We start from the raw sequence: 20,924 nt of genomic DNA on the forward strand, positions 1-20,924 counted from the left end.
CATTGTGAGGATTGGCATCAGAGCTGACTGGGCTTATATTCCTGCTGTACCACTTATTAGCTGTGCAATGTTGAGCTGATCACTTAAACTTTCTGTGCCTCAGTTTCATTATTCATTATTCATTATTATTGCATGAACAATTATTCATTATTCTTACAATGTATTCTAGTAATTCATGTATATGCTTGGTTCTCTCAGTAGACTTTGAGCCCTTCAAGGTCTGTGACCACTTCCTCATCGTTTACCATGTTAACTATTCGCCTCATACCTAATTAACTCATGCCTGTAAATCCCAGCACTTGGGGAGGCAGGTGGATCATTTGAGGTCAGGAGTTCAAGCCCAGCTGGGTCAACATGGTAAAACCCCATGTCTACTAAAAATATAAAAATTAGCCGGGCGTGGTGGCGCATGCCTATAGTCCCAGCTACTCAGGAGGCTGAGGCACGAGCATCACTTGAACCCAGGAGACAGAAGTTGCAGTGAGCCAGGATCACACCACTGCAGTAACTATTACCATGTTATTATGGCCATTTACTGAGTGCTAAATATGAGCCAGAAGACATGCTAAATTTTTTACCCACATTATCTAATCTTCAACAAACCTATAAGGTGGATGCTTTCATTTTCCTAATTTTAATAGCTTGCCATTTTTTTTCATCAAACACAATTATTTCCTCGTAACACTTATTACAATGCATAATTATTTTATAATTATTTGTATTTTAATATCTGTCTATTGCATTAGAGTAAAAGTTCTACAAGAGCAAGGATGAGGTCTCTTTGACTCACTCTAATATCCTCAACATCTACGATACTGCCTGACACATAGAAAATGTTCAGTATGGTAAATATGAAAGGAAGACCAGAAGGCAGGCAGGCAAGAGGAGAAGAAAGAAAGTGAATGAGCACATTACGGTTGCTAAGTAGTAGAGTTAGACTCTAGTCCAGAGCCATCTGACTCCCAGACCAATGCTCTTGATGATTAGACAGGATTGCTTCCTGTGGTTAACAGGCTTTCAGTAGATGTTTGTTGACAAAACTGTCTCCTCAACTTTGCACAATAATGTGTAACAAAATAACAGTAAGCATAAAAACCAATGGATATACACTTGGACATAATAAAGAGAATTGTAGGAGAGTAAATCATCAGTGAAGGAGAGTTTTTGTCTTAATGAAAGAATATAGTTGAAGAGATGGCACCAACATACTGTTGTCCTTGTTTCAGAGGAAATTGTGTGTGTGTGTGTGTGTGTGTGTGTGTAGTCTTCAAAATCAAATAACTTTGACAGTGATTGACAAGTTAATCAGCGATGTATCAACAAGACAAAATAAACAGATGGCAGAGATTTGATAGTTATAAAATGATACCAAGTTGAAGTAGGTGATCACTTCCAAATCGTGTATTCTTTTGGTGCTAATGGAGCTTATTCCAAAGTGCCATATCTTCAACCAAATTACCTAGAAGGCACTTACTTACAACCCACTCTACAATCTCTGACCTCTTGAGAACTTGTCACACAGCAGAATAGGAGAACCAGCATGGCAGGACATGTTCTTCAGACTTGGGGTAGGTCCTTGTCACACAGCCATGAGAGATTAGGCTTGCAGACACTTTGAAGGGTGAGAAAAATGGAATTTATTGGGGAAAAAGGAGTAAAAAAGGGAAACAGGGACCCTCTGCAAGGCCAGATCCCTGCTGGTGTGCTTCCCACCTGGTAGATTGAATCCCAGGTTCCACCCAGGAAGAGGAGGGGCCAGGCTCCTTCCCACTGCAAACACATGAACTTCCAAGGCTCCACCCCAGGGTGCAGGTCAGTGGGAGGCTCTGCCAGGGAGTCCTTCCCACCTGGCCATTTCAGTTTCACAAACAAGGTAGCATTTGAGGTGGCCCTTCAAAAATGAGTGGGATCTTGACAGGTGGAGATGGGTGTTAGGGGAGGGAAGGGCAATAAGAAGGACATTTAAAGCAAAATTTCCTAAGTATTTAAGAACTACATTCATTGAGGCAAAATAATGCTGTTAATTACACATGTTCCTTATCTGTTCCTGTAAACAAGCATAGCAGGAACTCTACTTGCTAACATTTTAACAAGCATTGTGAATTACTATACATTTTGAAAATTACAATACTGTATTTTCCCTCAAAATTGTAATTGAGATCATTGTCTTCCCCCAAACACTTATCCCGCCCCTAATTAGTCCAGAGTTTGGCTAGGTTGATACATTATAAATTCTCATTCTTTGACCTCAAAATCCTTTACTGAGAAGTGTTCCTGTTTGTTTGTTTGTTTGTTTGTTTGTTCGTTCGTTTTAATATTTGTCAGGACTGCAGAACCAATGAGTAGCCAAACTGTTGCAAGAAATTATTTTTGGCATTGGGTCCCAGTCCTTCTAAACCTACCAGTTTCTTCTGGGAGTGATTCTCCAGCAACCAGAGAAAATCAGGGTGTAGACTCAATAATCTCTAAAGATATCTTTCAGCTATAACATTTTCTAAAATCTCCCCTAGCTGGGGGCTTGGAAGTCCAAGTAGACTAATTATCACTATGTAAACTCTCAACCCAAAGGATATTCAGCATCCCATGTTTGTTTTCTTGATAATATTTGCAAGGAGGCTATTTCTAGCCTTTGGATATGCCTTTGTGAGAGAACACTGAAAGCTGGATATGACGACTAAAGTTCCTACACATGGAGAAATCACTAGCTCTGAAATGTGACTTCTGACTGTAATTAATGAACACTTAGTGCCATCAATCACTGTGTATATGTGAAGAGGGGATTAAGGGGGAGGAGGCAAAGGCAGCACAGAAAAATGACAAAAACTAATATTTCAGAAATAATGTTTTTAAACATTTACATTTGCTTGTTCTGACCAATCAGTGACCAAAAGAACACATGTATAAGTAACACTGGCAAGGGTCAGCCCTGATGTTGCCTTGGACTTTAGCAAGCTACTGTTAGAACAGAGTTGCCTTCATAGGTTGTAATTGGCAGAAGTGTGTACTGGGAGGTAGGAAAAAAGCCATAGAAATATTTTTTCTATGGCTATCAGTAGTCAGAGGAAAATTTCCCAAAACAAAAGTCCGTTTGTGCTCAGATGACTCATGACTGTATCTCTCCCAACACTGTGTACATGTACGTGCTTATAAAACCCATTTCAATGTCTTTGCTTATATCATTCCTGCTCCTGGGATGTCTGGCCCCTTTACTTTACCTATCTAATAACTACTCATCACTCATGACGCGCTCTATATAAATCTGGTCCATTCTTTTCAGTCCTATTTTCTCCATGAAATATTTCCTGCTTAGGCCACAGTAGCTCTGCATACCGTAAACTACAGGAACATTTCTGATCTATACCATTTGAGTCTTTCATTGTTTCCTAGTTGTTTAACTGAAGACAATAAAGCATAGTGGCTAAAAATTATACATTCTGTATGACCTTGGACAATATATTTGACCTTTCAAAACTTCTCTTAAATGTCCCTAAAACTTCTATTAAGTGGAGATATAAATAGTCCCTACTTCATAGGGCTATTCTGAAAGTTAAATGAGAATGATGCATGCCAAGTGATTTACCTGGTATACAGTAAGTGTTCAACAGAGGTAGTAGTGGGTGGAGGTAGTGATAATGGTAATAATTATCACCATCATCATCAGTATCTTCAATTTTATTGTACAACCTTTGAGGGCAGGGACTGTGTCTCTAGTCTGCTTTTTCTCATTGTTCCCCTAACCCCCAAAATTGTCATTCAGCTCATTTGATGTCTGCTGATTATGTGTCCAGCTCTATTCAATAGTACTGCCTCAAAGATATGAAATTACATCAGGAGTATAATTCTCATCTTTTATTGCCAACTACAGAAGCCCTAGGATGTTTTTTCTTGCTTTACATGCATAAGTAGTTTGGATAGAAGCTGCTGAAGTAATCATATGCTAGTAGACTATGAGAAGAATAGGAAACTTCTTAATCATTCCAAGCTCCTCTGTTGAGTATGCTTGAAAGAGAGAGAGAGAGAGAGAGAGAAGGAAGAAAGGGAGAGAAGGAAGCAAACACTTATACTAAAATGCCATCTGGTAAATTGCTTTCAAATTCCATGACTTCCTGCCAGTTCAAGCTGTATTGTTTTAACCCTTGTAAGAAAGCTGGCATTGAGGCCTGATTCACCACTTGTCCATTTCTCCAGCCATTTCCCTAAAGAGTTTGCCAGAATTTGTGTTTATAAGTAAACTAGATGCTAGGGCCTTAACACAACAAATTATTTTGCTTGTCATTTCTTTTCAGCTGATAACAGTAGAACTCTGAATGTGGATTCCACTGCAATGACACTACCTATGTCTGATCCAACTGCATGGGCCACAGCAATGAATAATCTTGGAATGGCACCGCTAGGAATTGCTGGACAACCAATTTTACCTGGTATGTTATTTTTAATCACCTCGCAAGTGCTTATTTTTATTGACCATGTGGTAATAAATATAGCAGTATGACACAACTTATTTTGAAGTTGACATTTACCAGATTCTGCCTAGAGTGTGCATTTTTGTAATATGAGCTTTATAGTCTGGGTGGCCGGTAGTTACTAGTATACTCTGTTTTGCACTTTGGACATGCTGGGGGTATATCCAATGCAGGCTAGGGTCATTGAAGCTTTAAACAGCTCTTTGAAATACAAGGCAAGAGGATTTTGGCGAGGAATTACAAAGCTTGTGTAATTTTATAGATTTCATAGAGGAGGCAAATAAACATGGAGACAGAAAGAGAACTGACCTAGATATCTCCAAAATCTTAGATTCCTAGAGGAGAGAAAGGAGATGGTGGAGGACAACCCAAAGACTGTTTTTAACATTGAATAACTGTGTGTAAATACACACACACATACATATATACGTAAACAAAGTAACCCGTAATAGAATTGACATGGTGGACTAACTCCGCCTCCACTAAAGATAAAATGAGAAGCAGAACATCACAGCACCTGAAGGGTTTTGTTTAGACACAAAAAAGCTTCCTGGACAGTGAGAGCTAATTAATTATTACAATGAATTTTTGAAGACATTTGGGAATTGCCATCTCAGGGAGCCTGAGGCAGCTTTTTAAACAGCCTAAACATTAATCTCCCCAGATTCAATTAATTGTGACTCTACTTAAAAGCACAACAGGACCAGGCCAATCTAGAACCTTGCTACTGAAAGTGTGCCCTGCATAACCTGGGAACCACTTAGAATCCCAGAATCTCAGGCCCCAGCACAGACCTACTGAATCAGAAGCTGCATTTTCGCAAGATCCCCAGGTGCTTCACAGGCACATTAAAGTTGATAAACAGATTTAGAGTAATGCCATTTTGCTTTGCCATTTATTTATATAGTTAGCTACACCCCCCAAAATATTATTTCACAATTCCAGTGCAGATTATAAATCCTTATAAGTTATAACGAGGGTGGGCTATGCTAGACAGCAATACTAATAATGAATTAAGAAATGTTGTTACATCAAAAGCCAAGAAACAAGCATAAAAGCAACCAAACATGAAGAAAAAAAGGTATGTGAATAAGAAATGGGTGGAGAAAAAAAAGGAGTCTAAATTCTATATGTGGCAGGTGCAAAGAACTCTGCCAAACTATAATTCATACCATAGGTTGTAGTTCACCAGACTGTATTCTTCTCCATTAGACCAACAACAATTGAAATGAACCACCAAACATCCTTTGAGAGCTACAGTGATTGGACCATGGATTTCCTTAGGTTTTGAATGACTAGTGGGGCCAATCTGGGATCCGTGAATGTTACTGTAGGAGCCAATATTGCAGAATGGTTAAGATGTCAGGTTCTGGAGTCAGTCTGCTTGGCTTCCAAGCCTGTTTCTTTCACTATTTGATCTCGAGCAGTTGTGTATCTTCTGAGACTCAGTGTCCTCATCTACAAAGTCAGACTAATAGTGCCTAACTCCTAGGATGACAATTAAATCATGTTTAGCACAATGGTACATAGAAGGTGCTCAAAAATGGCAGCTATTAAAATACTTCAAAAATCATTATTAATGTATTTCTCATAGGCATTTCTAAGGAAGTAACAAGTTTTGTATTTAGTACCTCTTTATTATTTGATTATAATAGAATTTAAACTGAAATATATATTGTTTTATAGCTCCATGTAGAGTGTCCCTGAGTCACAACACTTATAGTCTAAGATGACTAGACAATCTAATTTGACTTAAATATTTCCAGTTTATGACAGTCTGGACCATATGTGTAAAAGTCCCAGGAAAAATATTGAGGCCACATCTGCGCTCTGGTCCAGGGGACTAAATGTTAACTGATATCATATGATTTGTAAATTATCATATATAAGCATAAATCTATGCTCACAAAGTAATATTCAATACTTAGCCACCCATCTATAACATGGAAAAAGAAAGGCCTAGCATTGAGAACAAAAATGCCACCAAGCAATCATTACAGACCCAAAGCTTGAGCTGGGGTCAATAATAAGGCTAGAAAATTGTGGTAAGTTTTCTTAACAGTATGGTAGAGGACTTGAATCCTCATAACAGTATCTTGCTTAGTGCTTAACAACACAGGCCTTGAAGTTCGAGGATTACCTGGGTTTGAGTCCTTGCTCCGCCACTTACTATGTTACTTTAAGCAAGTTACTTGACCTGTCTGTTCCTCAGTTTTCTCATCTGTAAAATGGAGATAATGATAGTGTCCTAGCTCATAGGATTGCTGTGGACATTAAATAATATACTTAGCACACTGCTTACCATATAATAAGCACCCAATAAAGATAAACTGTCATCATTATTACTACTCTTAGCAGTACTATATGCTCTGATGTAGAGGAAGTACTAACATACATTCTTCAAATCGCTGCTAAGCTCCCACTTAAATTGAAAGTATTTGGATGCTATGCAGCCACTGTCAACGCTAATATGCTAATGAGCGTTCTGTACATCCAGCTTCAACCAGACATTTGAAACCTCAAGAGTGTTTTTAATTTCTACCTTTGGCCCCCCTTCTCCACATCTTGTTTTCTTAACGACTGTAAAGAAATGGTTTCTCTTTGACCTGTAATTCAGTGATTCTGCCTGCCACCATGCTCCAGTGAAAGTTACTTGACTGTTTGGAAACCTGGTCATAGAAATGCTGGTATTAGTTCAGTAGTTACCTTCTTGTCTTAAAGTGCATGGGGCAATAACATCAGGCTGAGATATACTTTGTAAAGCTATGTATAAAATCACTTAAGTTATGTGTGAACTGGTTTTTCTTGTATCTGTGTTATTTTAGGAAGGCAGTTTACCACTGAGATTTGAACATGGGTTCTAGATCCAGAATGCCTATGTTCAAGTCTCTGTCATTAACCAGTTGTGTGACTGTTGACAAGTTACTTCACTTCTCTATGCCTCAGTTTCTTCATCTGTAAAATACAGATAATAATGCCACCTATGTTATAGGGTTGTTATGAGGATTCATGTGTTAATACATGTAAAGCCTTAGAATGATGCCTGGCTCACAGTAATTCCTCAATTAACTCAGCTATTATTATTATTATTATTATTATTATTATTATTATTATTGTTTCAAGTTCACATGTGCGATGTGGCTCACAAAAAGTTGAATTATGACTCATCTTTACCTTTAATGACAGTGAAGGACAGTAAAGGCAAGGGTGAAATTTTTCCCTGGTGAAATACTGGACAGCAACAGGTGAAGAGAATAGTATATGTCTGACAGTACTGATGCCTGTTCCTTATAAATCTGTTGGGGATTTTCACAGAAATGGAAGGGTGGCACGACACTCCAATGCTGCCTACCTTTCTTCTTGCCAGGGTCTGGAGAACAGAGTGCCTGCCATCTTTACAATGGGTTAAAACATCTCCCTAATCAGCTCCCCAGGCCTCAAGATTTCTTAAAATGGAAAAGGCAGCAAATAAGCCTCATGGAGCTGTTGCCTGAAGTCACCCATCAAAGGCTCAGTAATTCAGCTACTTTTATGTTCCTCAGGAGGTTTCCTACTGAGCCAGCAGACTTTTCTTTGTCCTGTCTCATCTGGCCTGTCTGTGACAGTAGAGAAGTCTTTTGACATTGATGAAAAACAAGTGATAATGTAAGCTTCCTTCACTTCCCCTAGAGACCTCTAATCTATACTGTCATGGATGCTGAGTCTCTTGGACACACACTTGTCATGAAGGCAATGTCTGGCATAGTTATTATATTCGTTGAGTAGGGAGTAGAAACAGGCTATCTCTGAGGTTTGGTGTGGAGTTCCCTTTTCAACTAACATGGTGTTTTGTACTGCTGTGGTTCAATAAAGTTAATCCATAATGATGGCAGATCAGGCGGTCCCCTCTGGCTAGCAGCTGTCTTTCCTGCAAGAGTATTTGCTTTGAGAAGCTGGTCAAATAAGACTAATGTTAGTGGAGCTCAATAGAGTCAGGCCCTCTGGTTAAAGAACATCGTTCTGCCCCAGTCATTCCAGATGAATCCAAGGATGGACCCATTAAGGGCTACTTGTTGAATACTGCCTGCTGCTTCTTTTATTTTCCCCTCAATTAAAATATCCTTAGCAGCCAAGTGTGGAGCCTGTGAAGTCCAAAAAGAGAAGAGTTCCTCGTTATGATGTCCCCACTGTATTGATTGTGTCTGCTCCATAATGAAAGATATTGGAAAATATGGACTCATGGACCTTATTCTCAGAGCAAATCCCTTCTCATTCTTAAGGAGGCAGTTATCACTGGACCCAACAGGCCAACTCTGATGGGAACAGAAAGAAAGAAGGAGTTTGTATGATAATGACAGACCACTGTTCTGCAAGCTCCTCAGGAAGGCCTGGCCTTCGGTTTGTATTATTTTTAATATCTGCCACAAATAGAGTATGCTTTTAGTGGCAAAAAGTTACGATCCTGAGAAAGGAGAGCACTGTTCATCATCATAGTATATATGTTACCAAGAGCCAATAATATGTAAACATTATATATACCAGATAAAATTAATGTCTCTTCAAAACAAACCTGAATTCAAGCTACTGATGGTACTCTCAAGATTCACCATGGAGCGTATCTACACCTGGAGATATTCATTTAAATCTCCTCCATGCCATCAAGCTCCCGTAGTAACACAACAGCTGGCAGTTAGCTGTTGTGCCAGATCATCCTTTCAAAAACAGAAAGACAGAGGCATCATCATTTGGTTTGGACATAATTGTGACCCTGCTTTTATGAATATGAATTACTTCTATATTGTATAGCTGAAAAGGTTAAAAGTGTTTTAGTTATTTATCTTGATATTACAGAAGTACTTTACTTCAACAAAAATGTATGAGTTTTTATGATCTATGTATTGTCATATTTTTCTTTGGGAACAAGCACATCATGATTTTGACTTGAGTACTGGCAACAACAAGATTAACTGGGCAACAGAAGGACAAACAGGAGATGGTCAACGTAATAGAGACTGTGTATTGAGGTCCCTGCAAAGAACGAGGTCCTATCTCCCAGAGAAGACACCACGAAATACAGATAGTGAGGCGCTCTACATCACAGTCTGTGTAGGTGAATGCTGTGGAGCTGTTTTCTCGTGGAAATATTTTAAACTATTTAAAGCCTTTGGAAGAGTACATGAAGCTCAAGGGCCAGAGGATCTTTGAGATAAGTATTTCATGACCTTAACTAGCTGGAATAAGTAAATGCACAGTGATAGGAACAATCATTAAAAAAGAAAAGACTCCCCATGGAAACTATTAGGAGAAGGAGCTGAGTCAAACTATTTGCTTATTCATTCATTCATACAAGAAATATTCACTAAAGCCTGCCGGTATAAAGGTACTGTGAGAAGCACCAGGGAGAAAGCAATGAACAAAAAAGACAAAGTTTCCTATCCTCATAGTGACTCCAATACTTTTAGAACTTCCACACTCTCTCCCTAATCCAACATGTTCTCAAATATGAGCTGGCTCTTCACTGACAACAGCTCAAAGGCCTTCCTTTCATTTTATTCATTTGTTCTTTTATTTATCCATCCATTCATTGAAGATCTATTGAGCTAGATATAGGGGATCCCAACATGGGCATGGCGCAATCCTTGCCTTCAAGCTCAGGTTGCAGTGGCAGAGGCAACAAAGTAAATATCACTACACTATAATGTTGCACGTGTCATAACAGAAACTTCTAAATAAGTATATTTTAGCCCAGGTATGGTGAGGGGAAATGCTAGGTAGATGGCGGTGGTCAGAAAAGGTTCACAAAAGAGGTAACATTTGAGCTAGGTGTCCAGGGATATATAGGAGTATGTCAGGAGGATAAAAGAACTAAGAACAGTGTAGGCAGAGGAAACACTGCATCAATTATTGGAAGGTATGCAAGGGTATACAGTATGGAGACAGTGGTTAACTATTGAGTTACATCACCTCATTCAGCAAAGACTTTGAGGCAGCTTATAAGAAAGATTACAGTATATGAAAAAATACAATAATTTATAAAAAATAAAATAAATCAGCATCTGGGAAAATATAAATGAGAATGCAAGACAAAGACCAGGTAGGGAAGTTAATTAAAATTCAGGTGTGTAGGTCATAGGATCCCACCTGATTTCTGAAGTTGAGCTGCCCCTGTGACAAAGCAGCCAAAACAAAAAAGGGAAACCTGATCAGTTATATAATTTGCATTTTTCCATGAAGAAAAATTACACCAGTCCTCAGGGGAAGTGAAGCTTTTCATGGCCCTTAATAATGTGTGTATGTGTGAGTGTGACATTCTAGTTCTGAAAGAAGTTTTTCACAGGAAGTTTCATATATAGGGGAGCACGCTAAGTGAAATGGTTGAGTGATCTGAAAAGCCCAAACACTGGTGTGTAGGCTACGACCCTTCTATGGCAAAATGTAAAAACTAAAAATGTAGTAAATTTGTCATGAAGCTAAATTTGCTCAATTGAAAGGACTGCCCTTTATTCTGAGGTGATAGACTTCCTGTATTTTTGGTTTTAAAATGTTCTTTCTTTTATGAACTGTATGAATAGGATATTGGTTAGTTTCTTTGTTACTTTTTCCCCACTTCTTTTCTTGCCAAATTAAGAGGCTGGTGACCTTAAATATGCATATAATTTTATTCATTTCCAAAATCCAGAAATCTGGGAACCACAGATGTAGTGGGAAATGTCCTCACTAATGCCCCTCCAAAGGTATTCACCTGTCAATTCACCTGACTCTGGACCTGTCAAATGTTCTAAAAAGGCAAGAACACAGTGTAAATGAATAAAAAGGAATTGAGGGAAGATGGGCTACAAAGGGAGATTTTGCAAAACCTTGCACTAAAGGAATAAAGCTCCACTGGTGGAAATTTGAGATATGTTTGGGAGGACCTTTGTAAACTGAAATTGTGCCACATAACCCACCAATCCCAGGTTGCCAGATTGTTTGCTGTTGTACATGAGCCAGGCCCTGTCTCACCTTTCCAGCTGAGCTGAAACAAGTGTTTAGATGATCTTTTGGGGAAACCGGACAGATGTCAGTAGAATTTGAGAGTCATTGTGTAAAACTTTGGGAACTTGTGCCTCCAAGAGGGCTGGTGAGAAGTCCAGAATCATCTCACAGCTCAGCCAGGTTGTGCTTGGAAATCTGTGTTCTCTCTTCAGATTAGAAGAGAGATACAAGGTTCAGTAGGTAGACACTAATCTGACAAAGACTTCCTAAAAAGTCTCTTAAAGGATCTATGTAGAAAAGAGACAGGACTATAATGGGTTAAAATTTCCCAGTACACAGGCATAATTCTTAATTTTCCAATGAATTTTGTAGGAACTCTAAAGAAATAACAATAATGTCTCAGAAATATGTAGCTCAGTTGAAATCATAACTTTCTATAAAATAGCTTAATTATGCATATATAATTAGATCCTATTTGAAATAGTTATTTTGGAATAATCTGTGGTTGCATTTCAGTGGTTTTACTGTGAGTAAAAACTACCTCCTGGGGCTCAGGGGTCTCTGGAACACCTAAAAGATTGGAAATGCTTTTATCGGGCCAGGGGCACTTGGATGGGGAGAAGTCGTTAAGTGCAGGCAAAGCCTTTCTGAGAGTGTAAAGGGGCTTTCAGTAAGAACCAGGGTCCAGTTCTGAAAATGTAAGCAAGATAGTCAATGTGTGTCACTTCCTACCTTTGCCTACTTCCAGTTGATACATGGCCACAATTTCAACTTCTTTTGTGGCACAAAATTGCAACAGTGAATTTTAAAAAGAGGCCCCGAAACACTGTGACAATGCATGTGTCAAATATCTCAATAGGAAATTCTGGGTTTAGAGATACGCAACCCCAGGATAGCCTCCTGGATAGGAAGGTTTGAAGGCCACATACAAGGTTGAGTAGGTAGGTACTAATCTGACAAAGAGCATCTGTCTTTCTCTACGAAACTGTGGACTTTGTGGGAAGCAGTGTAGACTAATGGTTAGGAGCATGTTTAGTGAGTGTCACTTACTGTGTATCCTTATTGTGTTATCTCTGTCAGTTTCAATTTCCTCATCTGTAAAATAGGGAATATTATTTCCCATCCCTTAGGATTGTTGTGAAGATTAAGTCAGATACAGTGTATAAAACCTGGAAATTAATAAGTAGCCAATTAATGGGTAGCTAGTATTCCTCTCCCCTGCCACAAAGGTAAAAGGTGGCATTTTACAGCAGGAAGATCACCTGAGGTCAGGAGTTCAAGACCAACCTGGCCAACATGGTGAAACCCCATCTCTACTAAAAATACAAAAATTAGCTGGGCGTAGTGGGGCGTGCTTGTAATCCCAGCTACTAGGGAGGCTGAGGCAGGAGAATCGCTTGAACCTGGGAGGCAGAGGTTACAGTGAGCTGAGATCATGCCATTGCACTCCAGCTTGGATGATAAGAGCGAGACTCTATCTCAAAAAAAAAAAAAAGAAAAAGAAAGACAAGCCAACATGAACGGGCCTGCCAAAAACTATTAGGGTTGAACCATAAAATAGGCATGTGTGATGTCTTTGTCAGACATCAGATGTAGAACACCTCTGAGGTTTCTACAGTTTTGTAGACAACTGTTATCTTAGTACACCTAGTAGAGCGTCAGTCATCTGACATTGTTCCAACTGAACAATGGTCCTTCCATATAGCAACAGTGTAGTGGCAACAGTTGCCCGAGACAGTGGCTCTGTGCCCTGCAGGATCCTAAAGCGCCTTTTCAAAAATCTGAGAAAAATCATGGTCAGTCTAGTTTGACTGTTTAGTGTACTTTCTATTTTCATTCCTTGAAAATTGTTAACTCTATTAACCAATAACACTCCACTGCAGCCAGGCGGATATTCTCCTTATCTGTTGCTATATAGCAAACTGCCTTAGAAGTTAGTGACTTAAAACACAATCATTTTATTATATTTTAAGATTTTTCTGGATGAGGAATGTGGGTAGGACTGAAATGGGCAATTTTTCTGTTCTATATGATATCAACTGGGATACCTCAGTTGTGGCAGGTTGATTTCAAGACTTCACTCATATGCATGGCACCTTGGTAAGGACAGATACAAGACTGGGCTCAGCTGGATCCGTCTTCTGCCATTTGCTCTAAGTCCCTCTCCACATGATCTCTCTAGCAGGGTAGTCAGCCTTACATGAGGATGAAAAGCTCCCGTTATCACTCATTTCTAGAGACAAAAGGTAGAAATTGCATCTCTCTTAATGCCTGGGCCTCAAAAAGGACATAATATCCCTTATGCCATATTCTGTTGGTTAAAGCAGTTCTAAAGCCCATCCAGATTCAAAGGGATAAGGGCATAGACTCTTACCTTGATGGAAGGAGAATCAAAGAATTTGTATCCAACTTTAATCCACCACATTGGGGGAAAAAGAATTGTATGTAAACATTTTGTTGCCCAAATGCCTTATTTTTTCAACAATTTGCTTCACTTTATATCTGCAATTGTATTAATTTATTGAAACCATTGTCATACTACATTGAGAGGCAGTGTAGTGGTTAAGGGCATTAGAATTAGACCAAGTTGGATTTGAATTCTAGGTCTGCCTCTTACTGGCTGTGTAAACTTGAGCACGTAACTAAACCCCCCTTGACCCTCAATTTCTTTATCCATAAAATGAAGGATAACAATATGTAAGCTCACAGCTCTATTAGAATGTGATTATATAAAATGCTTAGCACTGAACCTAAAACATTTTAAGCACTTAATAAACAATTATGGTGATTCATTGATGGTACAGCATTGTAACTGTTTGTGTGGTTGTTTCCAAACTAGAGTATAAGGCCAAGGATTTTGTCTTATTCATTTCTGAAACCCCGACACCTGACATAGGACCTGTCATCAAAATATTGAATGAATAGATAGAGGAATAACTGGGTAGCTGCACAGAAATGACATTTGCCTCCATTGTAATTCCTTGGCTCAGATGTGTACAGAGAATGGGCAATAATCACTCTGCCAAGGTTGAGTAAGTGCAAGTTGCTAGGTAGCAGGAAGGCTTAAAGCTACATAGAAACATTACTTGAAATCATGTGGTAGAGTTGCAAGTCTGAGGAGCAAGCTGGCCCCAGCTAACAGACAGCATTTGCAGAATTTCCAGTGGGTTGGGACTTTGGGAAGTACACGAATCAGAAGAGGGAATACAGGCCGGGCCTGGTGGCCCATGCCTGTAATCCCCACACTTTGGGAGGCCGAGGCAGGTGGACCACTTGGGGTCAGAAGTTTGAGACCAGCCTGACCAACATGTTGAAACCCCATCTCTACTAAAAATTAAAAAAAAAAAAAAAATTAGCCAGGCATGGTAGCGCATGCCTGTAATCCCAGCTACTAGGGAGGCTGAGGCAGGAGAATTGCTTGAACCCAGGAGGCAGATGTTGCAATGAGCTGAGATCGCACCACTGCACTCCAGCCTGGATGACAGCACGGGACTCTGTCTCCAAAAAAAAAGAGAGAGAATAAAAATCAACATGTCATGACTCTTTCGGCAATGGCCATGCCAAGAGTCAAGAAGGCAGTAGGGAAATGGTGTTAGAAGAGACGGTGAAAGCAAAACAGAACAGGATATTTATTGCAAAAAGGACTTTGGAGGAGTATCTTGGCCTTTTCCATAACTCTTTTATATGATTTCAAATCTTTGAAAGTTTGAATTCCTAACATAAGTGGCAATGGTACGCACTTGTTGGTAGTACTCCACAAGCCAGGCCAGAGTCCTGGAAAAGGGAGAGAATTTCTCTGGTGTTCTATTCCCAGTGTGTTTTAAATTGCTGGACTTCTTTGATTTTTCAGGTTCTGCAATATATGTATAAAGCCCATGACTTCAAATGGTTTTCTTGGTCGACATTGGAAATCCACATTCACTTTGGTGCTTAATGATTAAAGATAAGCAAAAGAAATAATCAACGTGATAGAAGCCTTTGAAATGCCATGTACAACCTGCTCCCTAGCAAGCCCTTATGGGCAGTGTAGCCTATGGAACTCCTGGCATATTGAACAAAAGGAAGAGGGGTAGTTTATCTACTCTGGCTTTAGCCATATGCAATGAATACATTTGCTTTTAAATGAATTTATAAAATATTAATGTAATTATATGAAACAGCAGAGTGGTAAGTACATCAGTCAGGAGTTATATTTATCCTGTATATTTGTTTTTTGTTTGTCTCCATTTACTAGTAGGCAGTACATAGAGACAGACATTTCCTTCTCAGCCGAAGTGGCAGAACTTGTTTAATGAACTGATGTTTCTGTAATCTGTGGTAAGGTAGAGTTGTGAGTGACAGAGCTATATGAATAACAATAAGAAGGCAGGCAGAACAATAAAAGGAAGACAAACATTTCAGTAGAATAGGAAAAATAGATGGGATTGTTTTGTTGGCACACAATCTAATCTGATCTTTTCCTAACGAAAAATAACAGTTTGTAAATGGGTAAGATAATATTAACAATTTCTCCAAAATCTTCTGCACGAGGAATCAAATTTTCCAAAGACATAAATGGCATTCTTAACCACAGTGCTCTTATTTTGGTTCTCTAACATCCAACAGGAAACCTAGATACCACCCCCAACACTTGCATAGAGCCTGACATATAGGAAGCCTATCACAGATGTTTGTGAATGTGTGAATGAATGCCTGAATCAGTGGATTTATCAGTGTGGGTTTTCACATTTTAAATGGAAAGAAGGAAACTTAACCTATCAGGACTATCTGTCTTGCCAGAGGTCTTCATATCTGTTCTGTGCTTTCATCCTTTGAGCTAAATGTCATTATTTGCCCCCCACTTTTACCAAAAAGGAAATGGAGGCACACAGATATTAAGAAACTTTCTTCAAGATCACATAACTACTATATGGAGTACAGTATAGATATGAGAGCTGTGGGTGGGAGGGAGGGAAGGAGGGTATGTACGTGTGTGTGTGTGTGTGTGTGTGTGTGTGTGTGTGTGTGTCTACATGCAAGTTGAGTGAGATGACATTTGAGGGCTAAAAGTAAATATTTTCATAAAAATAAAACTTCCTTTTGGGAGAATTTTTTTCTTCCCAAACATTTTCAGGGTCTTGACATCACATTTAAAAGGCATGTGAGAGACTGGGTAATGCCCTAGCTTTTTTGGGCTGCCTTTGTAACGGGGATGCCCATGTGCCACCTGCCTGCCCATCTGCCCAGCTCTAGATCTCACTCTTATTGTGCCTGTCAGACCTGAGGTTCTGCTTCTGTGGGAATCCTGGGTTCTTCCTGCTGTTTAGGTTGACCTCCTCCAGCATCTTAGAGAGAAAGCCACCCAGGTGACTTCAGGGCCACTTTAAGGACATGTGTACAGGCATTACCCTTCTGGCCTGTGTGGTGAACATGATGAAGTCTTTGGGAGTAGGGCCTGCTACTGCTGCTGCAACTGCCCCTGAATTACCAGAACCCCTCAAGCTGCAGTACTTTCTTTGTTTGCAGTCCACTGTGTGTGGTTCTATAGCAAAGATAGAAGTGGGAGGCAGAGAAACAAAGAAGTAGAGTGTACTCCCTTCTCTCAGAGAAATTCCATTTTGATCTAGAGACAAGATTTAAGCAATGAAATCAATACTGTCCTTAGACCCAGGCAAGTGGGGCTCCTCCTCAGGGGCCCCTGTGCTTTGGAATGCCTACCTGGATAATTTCTAAGTCCCCTTCCAGAGCCAAGCACTGGCCAAGCAGGCAGTATCATCAGGGCAGCTGCCCTGGGTCCAGAGCAGCTCCTCCTTGTATTCTGGTTGTAAGAAGTACCTTTCTTGAAATTTTCTAAGTTCCCCTGCAGTGTCTGGGGCAGACTGTGACTGGCATTATCATCTGAGAAGCCCTAATCTTAAACTGGACACATGTATACCTGAGTTCCCATTTCTCCCCTTTGGGATACTCTCCAATCCTCTGACCTGTATGTGCAGTGAACTAGATGCCCCAAGAAGCTTCAGGACTCATGGAATCCTCCCCAGAGTCTTGGTTCCAGGAGAGTGGCCTGGCAAGGAAACCACTCCAGCTGGCTGGTGTGGTATTTCTTTCATGGTATCGCGTGAGATTGTGCCACGAAAATGCTGCCAGTACTGATTAGCAGTGAAACAAATTGTGTACGTAGATAGGCCCCACAAAAAAATACTTGTTTGGGTGCCCCCACACATGCTAGAGGCATCCCTGAATTAAACAAAGAATGATGCAAAATAAAAAAGTCAATGGTAACAAGTATAGAACCAATAGCTTTTAGAGGCAAAGTCAAGAATGAACCAGAATTATCTGGAAAAGCCTCTTCAAGGAAGGTGACACTTAAGCCAGGCCTTGAAGCATGGGGAGAATTTGCAGAGGCTCAAATAATTCCAGGCAGAAAGAACAACATGAACAAAGGCACAGAGAGTAGTTATTTATCAAACCTATGCTCAGCACATTAGATTCATCCTCACAGCTTCCTGTAACGTAGGTAATATCAACCCTATTTTGCAGACAAGGAACTGGAAATTCATCCTGCTAAGCAAATGGTAGACCTAAAACCCAGGTCTGCTTGATCCCCAAAACTCTGTGCTCTTAATATCATGCTGTACTGTACAAAGAAAACGTGTACAAGGGACAGTAAAAAGCCTTCTCGGAATGGAGCAGAGTGTGTGTTGGAAACTAGTAGAGGCAAAATCAATAGACAAGGCATGGCCATGCTATGAAAGACCTTGGATGCCACAATGAGATGCAGAAACTTAAATAAGCCCTGGTCAAACAAAATGGCCCCATCCCCAAAGGAAAATGCACAACTATAAGATAATATTTAAGACCTAGGAATACTAAGTACCATGCTTGTTAAATATTTTGCCTCTGTCTTAGAAAGGCCTTTGATTTGAAGCTTACAAAGTAACATTCTTTCTCCACTTAACTTTGCCTGGTGTCATTTATTGTTCTCTCTTCTCCTTTTTTAGACTTCGATCCTGCTCTTGGAATGATGACTGGAATTCCACCAATAACTCCAATGATGCCTGGTTTGGGAATAGTACCTCCACCAATTCCTCCAGATATGCCAGTAGTAAAAGAGATCATACACTGTAAAAGCTGCACGCTCTTCCCTCCAAATCCAAGTAATATTCTGCTTTTTTTTCCACACAAGACACAATGTTTTAGTGTACAAGAAAACTTTCTTCTTTTTCAAAAGAATACCCAAGGGCTTCGTAGATGTTTGTACGAAAGCTTCACCTAGAGAATCAAAGACAGGAAATTTTTCTCTTGCTAGGCAGGGTTGAATTTTATGTACACAGCAGTAGACTTCTGTGTGCAGGTTGCAGTACAAATGATACATGTTTCTAATGCATTCTGGTAAGGAATTCACGTGTGTTAGTAAAGAAGGAAGCATGCAGATTGCTCAACACCATCATTTGTAGTCTTTCCTTTTCATAACTGCCCCATGTACTGATGATGGCAGAGACAGAGTGTGGTCTGAGGCACATGAGAATATACATTTGGTGCTAAGAATCTTCCACTGCTAGCAGCTATTCATACATCACTCGAACCACTGCTATTCAACCGATGGGCTGTAATATACAGTGAGGCATGGTTCAACATATTGGAAGGGCAGAGAGGAATATTGAGACTAAGTCACACTACTTGTAGCCACCAGTCAAAGCAGTTCATGTGGAAGTAGAGATCCATTTTTGTCAGTAATGAACAGGCTTCTTAGATTCACTTTAAAACGTGTAAAGATATGATGACCATATTTTACTTAAAATGTCCCACTAATAATAATTGACTAAAACTTTTTTTCCAAATGCATTTGTAGTTTTATATACATTCAGTGATTAGAAGCTGATTCTGCATGTGCCCCAAGCCTCCTTAGTGATTTTTCCATAGTTCTAGTCATATTGGATGGCATACCAAGGAAACCACCACTACAGTACAAAGATTAGAGCTGTTTGTTAAGGGATACATTCAGTGGTTTAGGACATAGATCAAATGACCTTGCCTTATCAGGATAAATATGAATCTTTGACATGTGACTTCAGACAAATATTTCATTGCCTACCTTAAATAGGAATCAGTTAATCACGGCCCAAGCCCTGGCAGGGACCCAGATTTTACGTAGTATGGTCTGCTCATAACTGAGAGGATTTTAGAATCAAACAGGGTTGGCTGGATAGATCATCTTGGCCCCTTTTGCTAGAAAATGAAAAAAACAGATCTTTATGCTTTCTTCTGGTTTTTGAACGTGGTTGTCAACAGGAGACATCCTTCCAGACCAATAAGAAATCTAGGAGGCCAGCATCTCAGAGGACTGTATTGAGAAAAGAGCTAGTATGTTACAAGGAGAATTAGGGAATGGAGAATAAGATGGCCCTTGCAGGCCTTACTTGCCAGCTCAAATGGCCATTCCTGGATTTGTGTTTAGTGCCTAAGTGAATGAGCAGCACCATTTTATCTGTCTCTTACTCTTAGTTCCACTGTCCCTACAAGTGGGCAATGGCCTTTTTTACCTTTCAGCATGTTGCTTTCAGATTAGAGAAAGTTGTGCATTCCTGATAGTACCTTTTCTACATAAAAAGCCATGAATTTAGGCACTGCCAGTGTTAAAACCTCCTGCTTATGAAAGGGTAGAATCCTGCTGATTTAATCATTCATTTATCGCATAATCAGCCTGCAGCAGACTTTCATGGTCTCAAGCACATCTAAGCTAACAGGGTGGCTCACACCCTATAATGTCCAGGCTGGGTGCAGTAGTTGACTTTACAGGATGTTCAGTTTCTAAATTTCTAAAGAATAGCACAGATGCCTTGTTTATGACACATAGACCATATTGTTGAGCAGTCTTCAAATGAATCTAGAAATATATAGCTTAAAAAGGCTCTAACTTTTGATAGCCTCTAGTAAAAGAAACGGACTGACATCTCTCAAATACATTTTTATCTTTCCCCACCTGCAGCCATGCCTCTTCAGTTCTGAGTTGGAAGGGCCACAGAGTAAGAGGGCACCATATCTCCCCCATGGCTCTGTCTTTTAGTTCTTCATCCTTGTATTAAGAATGCTTACAGGGCAACCAGCACCAGTAAATTGGTGACTTCTGGGAAGAAACTTGGCCTTGGAATTGAATTCAAACATAAAACTCTTGACACAGCTTAAAGTAAACTGGTGTTCTGTTTGCTCTTTAGAACTTGAGTTTTGTTCAAAGGGGGCTTGGATTACTTGGGTGGAGAAAACACTAATAGAAGTGCTTCTTCTCTTAGTTCTCTGCTGAAAGCATGGCAAAAGTGACACTGTTGTTAGTGGCCCCAAGACATTGCTTTGTGAAGGTGAGATGGGAAGAGCAGGGTAGGAAAGGAAGAACAGGGATTTGGTGTGACTGAACCCTTTATCGTCTCAGCCCACCAACCCTGCCTAATCAGGCCTTGATTATTGTATTAGTCCATTCTCACATTACTATAAAGAAACACCTGAGACTGAGTCATTTTTAAAGAAAAGAGG

The 20,924-nt window shown here is 39.8% G+C and overlaps 1 protein-coding gene across 11 annotated transcripts in view; it reads left to right on the top strand.

Moving 5' to 3' along the window:
- ENOX2 (ecto-NOX disulfide-thiol exchanger 2) overlaps positions 1 to 20,924 on the top strand; it is a 285,986-nt gene that overhangs the window by 203,106 nt on the left and 61,956 nt on the right. For all 11 annotated transcript variants that reach the window (XM_007992695.3, XM_037989138.2, XM_037989137.2 and 8 more), the window contains 2 exons: positions 4,287 to 4,421; positions 18,398 to 18,553. In XM_007992695.3, the coding sequence (XP_007990886.1) occupies positions 4,325 to 4,421; positions 18,398 to 18,553 (253 nt within the window). In that variant the 5' untranslated portion in view covers positions 4,287 to 4,324. The remainder of the gene's footprint in view (positions 1 to 4,286; positions 4,422 to 18,397; positions 18,554 to 20,924) is intronic.

Source organism: Chlorocebus sabaeus, chromosome X, assembly GCF_047675955.1.
Source record: "Chlorocebus sabaeus isolate Y175 chromosome X, mChlSab1.0.hap1, whole genome shotgun sequence".
NCBI classification, from domain to species: Eukaryota; Metazoa; Chordata; class Mammalia; order Primates; family Cercopithecidae; genus Chlorocebus; species Chlorocebus sabaeus.